The following is a 14,379-nucleotide window of genomic DNA, read 5'->3' as shown; positions in this document are numbered from 1 at the left end:
TCAATTAACGTGGCCTAAGTATTCATTTCCTAAAAAGTGGAGAAGTGTATTTTGGTTCATTTAGACCAGAATATACACACAGATTAGCAATCTGACTATAAGAATTTAGATGTCTATTTAAGACATAATTTATTATTTAAGAAAAATACATGCACATTTAAGACAAAGGTAATGAATATCATGGGATTACTTTACAAAAAGTTTATGACATGATCTGAAAATATTCTTGTGCAACTTTAGGCAGCTTATGTTATGCCTGTTATTGAATATAATTATTTGTTTTTTGATACTCAGAGGTGTTTTTATCAGTGCTCAAGAGTGTTCAAAGGAAGTTTATAAAAGGAATTATGAATTGTAAAACTCTTTCATACTACTCATGTTTAGAAAGTAATAATTTATTATATATTAATTATTGTTGGTTACAGGGAAGGATTTGCTTGCCCTACTAAGTCTTTTAAGCTTTCACTAAACAGATATCACATGATAGAAATTTTGAATTTCAAACTTCAAAATGCATTAACTTTCTTAAGAACTAAATTCATAAGTCATGGTGTTGTTAAGAACTTGGAATCAGTGCAGATTAGGAAAAGCAATTCCATGTAGCTATTTCAAGAAATTATTAGATACATGGTCAGGTCTCAATGATTATTCCTTAATTTAGGAGCCTGCATTGAGATGATCTTTGACCCTTATACAGTTCAATACTGCTGGAATTGCTAGGATGTTTCCAGGAGATGTATTTGATTCACAGGTAAGTAGGGTGTGCATACAGGGTGACCTTTGGGAGAGCCATTAATGTGTAGAAGGTGGAATGAATGAGCGTTGAAGGAACTGAATAGTAAGTCTTACATGATTAATTAAGAATGACATTTTCTTCACTGAATAACCCAAAGTGACATTTTCTTACCTTTTCTGATTGATTCTTATAGTTAAAATAAGAAAAAAAATGCCTTTAGGATTTCTGCATGGAATTATTTGCATATGTTTTTTTTTTTTACCCCAAGTAAACTTCAGTGAATTTTTCCACAGGTAAAAAGCAGTTCTTGGACGTGTGAAGGGAAAAGGAGATGTTTGGGAATATGTTTTTATTTTTGAGAATGCAACAAGTTAATATATTTAAAAATTCCCTATAGCGTACTTTGTTAAAAATGTTGGTAGTGCAAATTATTGTAACAAAGGAAATAATGCTTTTGATCTTGATATTGAAAATGAATTGTCTACACATAATAAGACTGTACTACAGTTACTCGAAAACAGAAATCAAAATCTAAAGCAGCTGTAACATGACCTACATAAAAATACATGGAATCTGTGAGAGCAATTTATTCATAAGAATTTTCAGGTGGAGGGGTGAAATTTTAGTGAAGGCAGAACTTCAGCAATTTATAGGTTCATAAGTTCATATGTTAAGTACTGATGGATATTATATAAAAGTAAAGTTGTCTTTTTTATAGTAACAGCATGATATTTTCAGAAAAAGTATGTGATACAAAGCCTGCAAATTATGCTGAAAGAAGTATGCAGTAAACAAGTGTGATTAGCCTAGAAAAAAATATGTTTGCAGGACAGTAAGATATGCTGTGGGCTTAAAACTTTAGTAACAGATGGCTATGATAATACAGGCTTGATGAAAAATAGAGCCTTGCTGAAATAATATGATAAGCTAGATACATGCAAAGACTTAATTGCCAGAATGGATTTAACAAAGAAAAATGGCTAACAGTGCAAAAAGAAATGGCTATCATGACACAAGAGTACACCTGGGTGTTTTTAGAAACTGATAAGAAAACAGAAAACGGGTGAGGTGTACAACATTTTTAGAAATTGATTAACGGACAAAAATTGGCATGGTCTACAGTAAAATCACAAATATGTCAAAATGTTTTAAGAAGATTTAAACTTAGGCTGTATAAAAGTGACTGAAAACAACTGGTTTGGAGGACATTTGATCATGAACTGAGAGTCATTTGAGGAAAGTACAGTGCATTTGTCGGTAATCCACATTATAAGGAAAGTGTTAATATTTCAACAGTAGTGTTTGGTCAGTTGTATTAATAAATATTATATCAAGTACAAATACAGTTGGACAGTGTCTTGGTCTGTTTGCTATTTTAACGGTGGTGAGTCAGACAATTTTAAGACTAGCCAGTTTCCCTTTTTTTGCAATACTTAACCGATCCCATCTGGTTATAGATTGGTCTTACCCATCCCATGATTGATAATTATGATAATAAGTGGGATCATACCATAGATAATTTGAGGGTCTATATTAGATCAGCGAACGCTTAAAAAAGCGAACACTGATTGATCGACCTTATGTAAGCGAAAGCTTACAATCTCGAACTGTCAGATCAGAGATTTTTTTCCTAGGGAAAAAAATTGCTGATCCAAAACACATACACACAACACAAGCACACCAAACAAACAGAAATCCACACACATACACTTAATATCTGACACCTAACCCTACACTAAACTATGCACACACCACTAACTATCCACTTACCTTAACCCAAACCCTAACCCTAAGGTCTGTCACTATCGCACACTCACCTCACCCGCTCCCTAACCCTAACTCACCTAAACCCACCCTAACCCTCACGTCCACACAATCGCACACATACCTAACCCGAGCCCTAACCCTAACTCACCTATCCCACCCTAACACTCACATCCACACAATCGCACACTTACCTGGATCCGACTTGTAACTTTCCACAACAGCACTGAAAATACCGAAGTAACAGAAACGGACAACCAAATTCTTTCCCTAGGAAAAAATTTGAGTTTCTGTTGCTTCGATATTTTTAACTTTCACTAAAATAAAGTCGATCAATCGGCATTCACTTGTTTAAGCATTCGCTGATCTAATATAGACCCATAATTTGAGGGGACCCATGCATGGAATAAAATGTTTAGTAGCTTCCTTTGTCCATCAGTAATGCAGGGGCCAGTCTTGGGATAAGTTTTCTGTCTCCCATCCATAGATCCAAGTTGTGCTTGCATTTGACTGGGATGAACTTTGTTTTATGTGGGTGGAAAGACTGTTCCAGAACAGCTGTGTCCTCTGTAAAATATACCTGCCACACCCCTCCAAACCGTTCTGCTTTTGCAGAAGAGGTTTAGATCCCTAGACTGAGCATTTCTTATGGCATTTGACTTGCTAATGTGCAGTAAATCCATCAGCATTGCCTTGTATGCCAGACACAGGTCACCTCTTAGCAGTCTATGATTTATTATGATATATCAGCATATGTAATGTTAAACTGAATAGTAATAATTAGGAAGGAAGCCATGTACGTATAACGCATGAAAAGGAAAATTCTTTGCAATGGTTTATTTCCTCTTTTATAATTGTATGAGTACCATATCAAGGTATAATTTGTGAAATGAGTAAAGGTGATAAAATTACATTTTCTTACTTTATCCTAAGAATAGAGTAGAAATAAGTAATGCATTTATACAGTGTCATATTCAGAAGAAACCATATGATGAAATATTTAAAATTATAATTATAAGAATATTTTTTCTAATATTTTTGTGTAACTAAATATTAATCCCGAACCATGTTACTGTTCTGCACTCGACTGGGCTGTGGTGGTCCTGCTGTAAGAGAAAACACATATTACACAACAATGTGTTTTAGTGAGCCATTAAAAAGAGAAGAAACAATGCAACCGTAAAGTGGATTTCCCTTCATTCCACAGTACTGGCCCACTGACTGTTGTGCCTGTGCACAGTCAGCTCATTTATTCCATGGGGCAAGAGCTAAGTTTTGCCAGGTTAGGCTAGACCCATGCAGTCCATTTGTTCCTACCTGCATAGTCCAGTTAGCACATTCATTCCTCAGTGGCTTCAGCCAGGTGTTAGGGAGTGGGCCAGCTTTCGGGTCCTGTGTAGCACCCCCCACCCCCAATGCAGTGGTTCCCTGATTTCTGCTGTGGCTGTCTGCAAGAGGGAGAGTGCTTCTGCATGCTGCCATAGTGATGTACAAATGACAACTGGTAAAGCATGCTCATGGGCTCATGCAGCACAGGGGCAACAATTAGTGCTCTGGCTAGGGCTCATGCAAATGGCAAGCCAGAGCTGCCTCCTGGATGGGGGAAGTGCAGTGACCACTCGATCCTATCCTCTCCAGCCAGCTTAGTCAAGCACTGAGCAGATAATCAAACCACGTCATCTAAGCTGTAGTCAGGGCTTTATCCCTCTATACCTCCTAACCTTACTTTTATTCAGTATATTTTTATGTATACAGAAGAGTAAATAATTTGCATACTGTGTTATGCAGGCTTGACGCTACATTCCTTGTTTTTTTAGTTGCTTCCTGCTGGCTTTGCTTTCTTTCAAGACCCACATTTAACAAAGTTTAAATTTGGAATGGGCATGGTGTCAGTGTACAGAATATGGAAAATCTACAGCAGCATGGGATGTTTAAGGAAGATCTCAGCTCTAGTCATATATGTTTACTGATTTAGTAACGGCAGTATCATACTTTGTCCTGGGAGTACCTTTATCACCATATTCAAGCTAGCAGTATGGTGTTTGTTGTGACTAAGTCTCTTTGTGCTCCAGATTTGGTTTGCATTGCAATTGGGTCAGAAGAGAGGGTTATTGTTTCTCCTACATTGTGTACTGAGTGCATCATCCTCTTTTAAGAGTAAATAGTTCCTGTAGCCCACAGACTACAGCTGTAAATAAACAAATGTTCAAAACTAATATAACAGTTCTTCATAAATTTCCACAGCCAAAAAGCTATATAGTGATAAATACATTCAGTGCAGTATTTATAATGCATTTGGCAAAACACATTTTACATGTTTGCTGTATTTGGTTCTTACAGACCGGATGGAATTGGTACCGTAACAGTAGATGAGAAAGAACGTTTTGAAGAAATCAAAGAAAGACTCCGCCTGCTTCTAGAGAATCAGATAACACATTTTAGGTATGTAATATGATACAGAGTTTGGTTCCTTCTATTAAAACCTCTTCTTAATTATATACGGTGTATATCTGGGTCATCTCTTGATTAAATATATTATATTTTTAATAATGATTATTGGTAAATCACCTTAAAGATGCTAGTGTGTAACTAATTTGAAGTACTGTATTATGTCTGTTCAGCTCCTGTACTCATAATTACTTATGATTTTTAGTTACTTTCAAAAATAGCATCCGAAATATTACGCAGAATGGACAGATGTTTAAACAGATTATAAATTGTGTAGTTGTTTATCTTTGAAAGCATTCAAGAAAGGTAATACTTAAGCATTTCCTAGAAAATTAATTTTAGCAAACTCCGTGATTGTGGTGTAGACAGTTTTCCCCGTTTTTTAAGCTTTTTCTTATTGTTCCCCTTCAAACAGCCCAGAGACATATATGCATGAGGGTATGAATAAACTATTCTTAGCAAGGGCTTTCCAGCTGTTAAAGAAAGCTGTACAATGACATGTCATGTAAGTAACATACACAGCAGAGTTTTAATGCATGTCAATATGTAACCATGATCAATTTACAGATTGTTAGATACACGCAATTATTTATCAATATGATTATACTTTCTGACACCCATGAACTGTAATTTGAAATTTTAGTCAAAAGTTATACAATTACAAAATGCCTAACTGTTACATTTTTTGTGTGGGTTTGGGTGTGAGTATGTGGGTTTGTCAGTGTATGTGTCCTGCTGGCTTGGTAGTGGGGGGCCAGTCTTTGTTCCATCTTTTGTGGGTTTCTGCAGTCCATTTGCTGATATGCTTGGAGGTGGTATGGCAAAGACCTGGTTCACATGGGTGGTGCTTTTACAGATTGTTAAATGCAGGCAGTTATTTCTCAATATGATTATACTTTCTGATCCCCATGAACTGTAATTTGAAATTTTAGTCAAAAGTTATACAATTACAAAATGCCTAAGCTGTTACGTTTTGTGCATTGGTGTGGGTGTGTGAGTGTATGTGTCCTGCTTTGTAGTGGTGGCCAGACTTTGTTATATCTCTTGGGGGCTTCTGTAGTGCAGTTGCTGATATGCTTGGAGGGGGTATGGCAAGGTCATATATCACAGCATGGGTGGTGCTTTTTGATATACTGAATGAAATTATGCATGCACACAATCACATGCACACATAAATTCACACACACATGCATGTCTGTGTGTGTTTGTGTATATACATACGTATATCTGTATATATACATACACATATATATATATATATATATATATATATATATATATATATATATATGTATGCATGTATATATATATATATATATATATATATATATATATATATATATATATATATATATATATATATATATATATATACACACACACACACACACACACACACACACACAAGCATGCATTTGTGTTTGTGTATGTATGTTTGTGTGTTTTATTGATAGAGTTTAATTTCAAATTCCAGAAGTGTTGGTGCTGGGAACATTGACATTTCATAGGATGCATGAAGTATGTTTACATGCAGGTAAGTGGAGTTTGTTTAGTAATGCTGAAATCTTCTGAAAACTTTCAATGTACTGAACATTTCAGCATTAGTCAAAGGATTGTGTGTGTATGTGCACATGCTTGTGTGTGTGTGTGAGTATATGTATTTGCATGGTAGTGTTAGGTGAGCGGATAGATTTACTGCTGTGCACATTTAGCTTTGATAGGTGTATGTGTGTAGTGGTACTGTTAGGGAGAGGGTATTTTGTAAATTAATATGCAGGGTTGGAGTTAGGGGTAGCATACATGATTAAGGTGATACAAAATTTATAGAGAGTAACAGGAATAAAACTTAGGCGTGAATGCACTGCTAGTCTGTTGCAACACACATTTTTTAACAAATGTTCTTACAAGTGTATGTACAGTCTATTCACGGTGATGCACATTTTATTTATTTATTTATTTTATTTATTTTTATTTGTATTTTTCCTGGCTAAACCACTATTCTCCATTGGACCTTCCAGGAAAATATCATTGGGCGAGAAGAACCTGTTTTAAGCATAGGCCTGGGAAGAAATTCTCCACATATATCACAATGTAATATGTTCAAATTGAGAGCAGCAATATTTACAGATCAGAAGTTACAAAATACATACATAATTGTGATAATACACATTTCAGAGTATAGTACATTTTGAAGTCAGTAGCCATATTTAATCTCAGATGCGACACTTTCTCACTCAACATTATACACATAAATTTAGTTATAATGATGTTGTTGAGTTGTATGGCGTAGGGATTTTAGTAAGAATACAGCTGATAAAAGATGGTGTTAGAAGAAATATGAGTAGGGGATGGACAGTTAGGTCCTAGTAAATGTCAATTTAGCTAAGAGAGGAGGAGGAGCAGATCCAGGACTTAGTTAAGAATTCTTTTAGCATGACTTTGAACATCAGAAGAGTTGGGTTGGATCTGATGATTAGTGGGAAGGGATTACAATTTTTAGTTACAACGTAGGAGTAGAGGCAGAGACCATGACAAATGTTGGGGTTCATGGCTGGAGATAAGTTGTTTGACATCTGAGCAAAGAGGTCTGTTAGGGTAGTAGCTAAGAAGAATGTTGTTAATTGCAGGACAAGCATAAAGTTTATATATCATGTTATGTGTTGTATTTAACTGTAGGTAGTTGAGGTGGTTGGGAGGTTCAAGCCACTTTAATGTGTGAAGTACAGTGCAGAGGATTGAGTAGTATGTTGAGCCAAGATCCTTTCCAAAGTTCATGTTATTCTGGTGTCTTTCAGTATTCCTTCATAATGCTTAAATATGTTTTCCCCCTGAAGTTAGCCAGCAGACTAAACAATAATGAGATAGCAATTTTTGTTCTCCTCAACATACTTCTGCAGAGTTTTCAACTCAAAGAAGGGAAAGGAAGTAGGTCATGAGGTCATGCTTTTGTACTTCCCACATAAAATAACACATGCATAAGCAAAGCTAAGTGGAAGGCCTTGTAACACTGCTGAGTCAAAGTTACCTTGGCTGCACGTGTCCTGACTATATACGTTGATTTAACTGACCATGCCACTGAGTATATGCATGTTAAAGTGTTCCAGACGGACACCTGCGACTATGAGTTGTTCTTCTTTAATGCCATTAATTCTTATTTACTAGAATATGCTGAAAAAAATGTTGCCCTCATAAAACCTGTTCACAGGGGACTTTGCTATACCCTGACCACCACAGAGGAAATGCCATTACCATGCTTTAGCTATCATAACTAATTTCTGTTCAGCCACACATAAGATGTCCTCAGAGAAGCATCCACTTTGAGTTTGGATATTAACTTACTTATATCAAAGGTTTATATCCCATTGTATTATTTATCCCAGGTTCATTGTATATCCCAGGTTCAGCTATTAACATCATGGCATCCCCCCTCCACTTCCCTTTTGCTGCTGGAAGGAAAAATGCCTGGGCAGACTAATTTAAATTGTAGCCTTTATTCATAATGCTTTTCTACTACTAGCTGCTTTTTATTGATACCATAGAATGGAGTACAGTCCTAGAACTTTACCAAAACTTTAGTAAATGCTCCTATGAAAAAAGTCCCCAAAGCATAAGCAAAGAGTAGCAACATGTTCATGTCCATGACTGAACTCATCCCTCAGGAAAGTCTTTAAAAATGTGGATTATTCATTGAATAAGCAGAAAGATCCAAATTGTGAATCTGTCTGGTTATAAATTACCACCCTCTGAAAAATGTAAAAATGTTTTTCCTGGGAGTTTGCTATCAAAAGCAAAGTTTAAAAAAGAGCAATTTTCTGCAAAAAAGAAACATCTTTCTTGTGCAAAATATAAACTCACACCACCACCCATAACAATACCTCAGTTCAAGACTCCCCTTTTGAAAGATTCTTTACTTTGTAAACACCCTAATCTCATTTTGGAGTGAATGTACTCTGATTCCATATGACTTCACACCTGTCTCCAAGAAAACAATAGATTATTAAAGAAATTGACTTGTAACATAAACCAGGAGCTGATGGCATCTTTGCCAAATGGTAGAGTCAATTCCATATGACTGATTCATGAAACGGACTGTATCTTATGCATTTATGTTACTTTTGTAATTATTTGTCTTCTGGTATGAAAATATAAGCAATACTTTCAATAAGTGCTACATGGTATGTGGAATAATCCAGACACCACAGAATATGGTTTACTATCAAAATTTTGAGTGAACATTGCTGTTCACTCATATTACCAAACAAAATCTGTGAAAACCAGACTGCCAAAATTCCATATCTCTGAAAAACACCAAAGTTTGACATTCACTTCTGGTTTTGGACCTAAACACAAGTGCTACCATGGGTCGAGAGGGGGCGAGATTTAGCAATCCAGAACATCGGTGTTCGCAATTGCAGTGTTCAGAGTTCGGACATTCCACATTTTGACTCGGTGAATGTTCATTCAAAATTTTGAAAGCAAACCCAAAATACACATAATTTTAATTTAACAGCAGCATAAAGCCTGCACCCTTAGAGCCCCTCCCCCCAAACTTAGCATGTGTACTTGCCTTAAGCTCCGTGCAAGCTCAGAAAAGAATAGTTAAGTTGTAAACTAGTATCACTGAGCAGTTGGATATAGTTGCCTGCTCATTTTCAAAAGTGTAATTTTTTTTTATTTTGTTCATCAGACAAGTATTTGCTGTGCAATACTTTTGGCATCATCATCTTCTTTCGGCTGTTCCCGTTAGGGGTCGCCACAGCAGATCACCCGTTTCCATTTCTTCCTTTCCTCTGCATCTTGCTTTTGGCATAAAGTCTTGATTTCAGATCTTATAGGTGTGCCACCTCAGCAGGTGCTGTAGTCGTGCAGTTACTTATATTTATAGTATGTATATGGTATGTCAGATTTAACATTCATATAAAATGTTATTTGTGAAAATGCCAGTTATGTAATACTTCTGAAAAAAAAGCTGATGTCCAAAACATTGTACTTACTTATTATTAGAACGTTCTTTACTTTTTAGTATAAACACCGACCTTCATCTCCTGAAACGAAGTCAGTCTGCTGCCATTCTACATGGATCTGTATTATATTCAATGAATAAAATAATGATTATTCATTATGTCTGCAGCAGTTTTACCATTAATTACATTTCAGACAAGGCTTCTGATCTTATACTGTGGCAATGACTAAATGCTTTTTATCTTCTGAGGGAGGATTCATTATTTACAAACCTAGCATCAATATTATTAATGCCCAGAAGTGAACATGTCACCTCAGTTATTCTTTTCAGTGTTCAGCACCATTTTCCCACTCCCATACCGGTAAATCCATTCGCATATTATGTCTATGGTTGTATAAATAACTAAATGCACTTCAGTTCTTGATAGCATGCTAGTTCTGTTAACATGAAATGATTAACACGTTGAGTTATTAATTAATAACATGTCAGTGGTTCTTGAGGGGTAATTGAAAGCTGTGTAATTTAGTCTGTTGTATGTTGTTGTATTGTTTACACAGAACAATGCAAGAGAAAAGGAATATACAGGATGTAAATTAACATGGTATTGTTTGCTTGTGGTTAAGGTGTTTAACAGATTTTGGTGTTATGATGATTAGTGCGTTAATGGTAAATAAAAGTCCTTAAGTGTAGTATTTACTGTCTGCTCTTCCATTTGCTGCTGGAGAACATGTTTTGGAGCACTCCTCTATGATTCAGTCTGAAGTCCTTATCAGAGACAGACTATGTCTCGTTTTTGTTTGCATGTGCAATGAATAAGTTGTTGTGCTTATCACATCTGCTCTGTTTGATGCCCTGAGTCTATTGTTTAAGTTTTCTGCAGCATATTAGGTTCCTGGAAGACCTTGTATCAGAATCTTGTGGCTGCAGAAGATTTAAGGTTGGATGACAGGTTTAAACCTAAATTATCTTCTGACATGTTTCCTGTTCAGTAACATGTTTTGTATCAGCAATAGCTTTCTGAGGATGTAGCTGTTATTCATACCATGGACTGCCATGACAAGTTCTAGTTTTTGGTTTTTGTTGTTAGTGCGACAATGTTTTCCACATTGTGAATTACTTTGTCCAAAGTTTACTTCCTACTTCCAGTTTCTGAAAGCTGTAATTTGTTATCTTTCATTCTCAGCTTTTTATTTTTATATTTTGTCTTGATAAAAGCATATGTATATACGTGCATGTGTATGAGTTCTGTTTGAAATGGAAGAAAAAAACAAAATTATTACATCATTACTTTAAGTAATGCAAAAGATCAAGGGAATACAAAGAGAGTAATCAATCCAAAACTAAGTTATAGTTGTAATTTTATCCCTTTTAACAAGTTTATGTATATAGAATTTGTATTGAATATGATAGGAACAAAGTGTTGAAACAATGATAAACTGAAGTGAAACTGAACAGTAGTTTATTTTTATTTTATTTTTATTGATTTATTGATTTATTGCATTTTACATAGAATGCCACTGAACTACTAATCTGTATTACATCAGAATGTCACCAGTATAGTCACCAGTATCTCTTAAGCTGCATGGTAATGTGTCTGCTAACTGAATGCTTTAGACCAAGAAGCTATATCTAACAGTAAGTGGATTCACAGGCAGCCAGAAATGTTCCAGTGTGGAATGCAACTATTCCACAACGCAAACACACAGACACACACACACACACACACACACACACACACACACACACACACACACACACACACACACAGACACACACACACACACACACACACACACACACACACACACACACACACACACACACACACACACACTGGGAGTCCAGCTAGTTGATACTGTCTGAAATAAGCATTTCTTATTGCTGATTTGTCCTTATTTGCTAAGGTTATCAGATTATGACATATCCCATCAGTGTATTCTCCTCCTGCTCATCAATATTTATGGTTACCATTTGGTAAAAGTCGTTCTCTGTGCTGATCGATTCCTATTGCGCTAAGGTTATTGGCTTATGATATATCCCATTAGCGTATTCTCCGGTTCCTCACTGTCTGTAGTTACTATTTGGTAAAAGCTGTTCATTCTGACCGATTCTTACTGTGATAGTATTATCTGCTTGGAACTATTACATCAACCTACACTCCTCCCATTCTTTGTGGCATACAGCTAAAGATATTTCCATAGAACTGACAGATCTGCCTTTTATGACTTTAGGAATTACTGTACCACCTGATATATATATTTTCAAATTGGTCCACATTTGTAAAGAAAATCAAAAATTGTTTATGTATTTCAGATTAAAACTGTGACATTAATTGAGTCTGCACTTCTTAATATGGATTATCACAAAGTGTCTCCTAGTTTTAGCTTATAACATCTTTTGAATAAAGTAAATGCATAGTTTTTTTTTTTGTTGTGTAAACTAAATAACGTATTTTCAGGAAAAATAAAGATAGCTTTTTTTAATGGGAATGTAGTTTTACTGACCGTAATTCATACATTCCATCAACAGATAGTTAATAGAGTCCTTTTAAAATAATTAAACATAGTGAAATTACAATTAAAAGGAACTAACATTTGTAAAAAATCAAAATAACCTTTGTCTGGCAGATATTGCTTCCCATTTGGTCGACCTGAGGGTGCTCTGAAGGCTACTTTATCTCTGCTGGAGAGGGTAAGCAGTCATTTAAAAAAACACAATTCCTGTAGTAATAATTAGTGAATTTTCCACATATAACATATGAGTATGTTGGCATATTACATTAGAATAGTAGTGCTGAGTAGCAGAATTATAGTTATGAGAAGTTGTGATGATGTGCTTTTAAAAAAAATAGTAAACAGTAAAAATATTTTAATAAAATTGTACTGTAAAAAGTACAACCATTGTTTAATTTCTGGATTCATATGTGTGTGATAAGTAATGTAATATGGTTTGAGATGACACTATGATCATTATATTAAATATTTTGTACTTGTGTAACTTTGTTTAAACATAGCACTCATGATGTTTTTGTTTGACATGAATACTGGGGACCAGATATTTTATCTCAGAAATATACCATTATTTGGCAGAAAGGTTTTAGGCTGACTTTGAGATCTATCATGACTGTTTAAAAAAAATACTGTAACTATAGTCCTGAAAACAAATGTATCTTGGAAAAACTTGCAAGAAATTATTATCCCACTTTACAACTTTTTGTAACATAAAGGGTCTGATGAAAGACATAGTAACGCCGGTCCCACAAGAAGAGGTAAAAGCTGTCATTCGAAAATGTTTAGAGAAAGCCGCATTAGTGAATTATACTCGACTATCTGAGTATGCCAAAATTGAAGGTAAGGTATTTTAGTAGTTTATATGCTGTGGTGGCATTTTATGTTCAGTATAAATGCAGATAATTCTGTTATATTAAAATATGATCTTAATGAAATGTTTATTTGAGGATAAGTATGTTTATTCTTGACTTGATCTTTTTTTATTAAGAATAAAATATTCTTCTCAATGAATTTTCTGGAAATATGTACCCGATCTCTAGTGCTGTGGACTAGTCTTGAAAATGAACCAAAAAAGGCTGGGGATAATACAGGAAGTTTCTTTCTGAATTGCCTTGTACTTTTTTTGCATGTATGATTTGATGTTTGAGACTATGCTTGATATGAATTCCTTGTAAGTACTTTAGATACTAAAGGATCTAATCCTTAGTATCTTGCAGTCTAAATTTTTTAAATTTGTTCATTGTTTTGATGTGCTAGTTGTGTATTTTATTAATGTGTATGGTATAAAATAATTAGTCCCATGGTTTTGTTGTGATCTGTATTCTGCTGTATGTAGACTATATATATATATATATATATATATATATATATATATATATATATGTGTGTGTGTGTGTGTGTATATCAGTATATTGTATTATTTTTTTAACTTATTTGGTCCTGTAAAGGATTTTATGGCAGTGATTCCAATAAGCAACAATGTCAGTGCCATTAAACATGGAATAATTGAGTGAATGTGTTGTGTAACACTTTTTATTGTATACTGCAGTGCCAGTATACTTCCCACCAGGTTCCATCTATGTCTAAAACCGTAGTTTTTAAGCAAATGCTGAAGTGAAAGTATTTGAGAAATATTTCTGGTCCAGAATTGGTGCTGTTCAAAACATTGATTTATTCTTGCTTAATTTCTATATCATTTATCATATCTTTTGCAAGTTTGTTAAATGTAGAATTAAGATGAGCACATATTGAATATTGTTTTTCAGAAGTGTATTTGTTGTAAGAAATGTAGTTGAATGCTGTCCTGAAACCGAGTTTATTATTTCTGCATTTTTTTTTTTGCTATAGTACAAGGCATATCATTACTGCTTGCTTAAGAGTAGTTGTTTATTATGTTTATACACCCAGTCTCTGCAGGACCGTCTGAATATTAACTTACATTTTGCTTTTATGACATT

General features: G+C 34.8%; 1 protein-coding gene across 15 annotated transcripts in view; it reads left to right on the top strand.

The window, feature by feature from the left end:
- The window catches only part of CADPS (calcium dependent secretion activator), a 2,296,269-nt gene that overhangs the window by 1,742,035 nt on the left and 539,855 nt on the right, over positions 1–14,379 (top strand). For all 15 annotated transcript variants that reach the window (XM_044077436.1, XM_044077434.1, XM_044077437.1 and 12 more), the window contains 3 exons: positions 4,841–4,942; positions 12,539–12,602; positions 13,138–13,261. In XM_044077436.1, coding sequence (XP_043933371.1) covers positions 4,841–4,942; positions 12,539–12,602; positions 13,138–13,261 — 290 coding nt within the window. The remainder of the gene's footprint in view (positions 1–4,840; positions 4,943–12,538; positions 12,603–13,137; positions 13,262–14,379) is intronic.

Source organism: Protopterus annectens, chromosome 7.part0 (assembly GCF_019279795.1).
Source record: "Protopterus annectens isolate FY-2018-M chromosome 7.part0, PAN1.0, whole genome shotgun sequence".
Classification (NCBI taxonomy): domain Eukaryota; kingdom Metazoa; phylum Chordata; order Ceratodontiformes; family Protopteridae; genus Protopterus; species Protopterus annectens.
The sequence above is the reverse complement of the archived record's forward strand: the minus strand, read 5'-3'. Positions and strand labels throughout refer to the sequence as shown.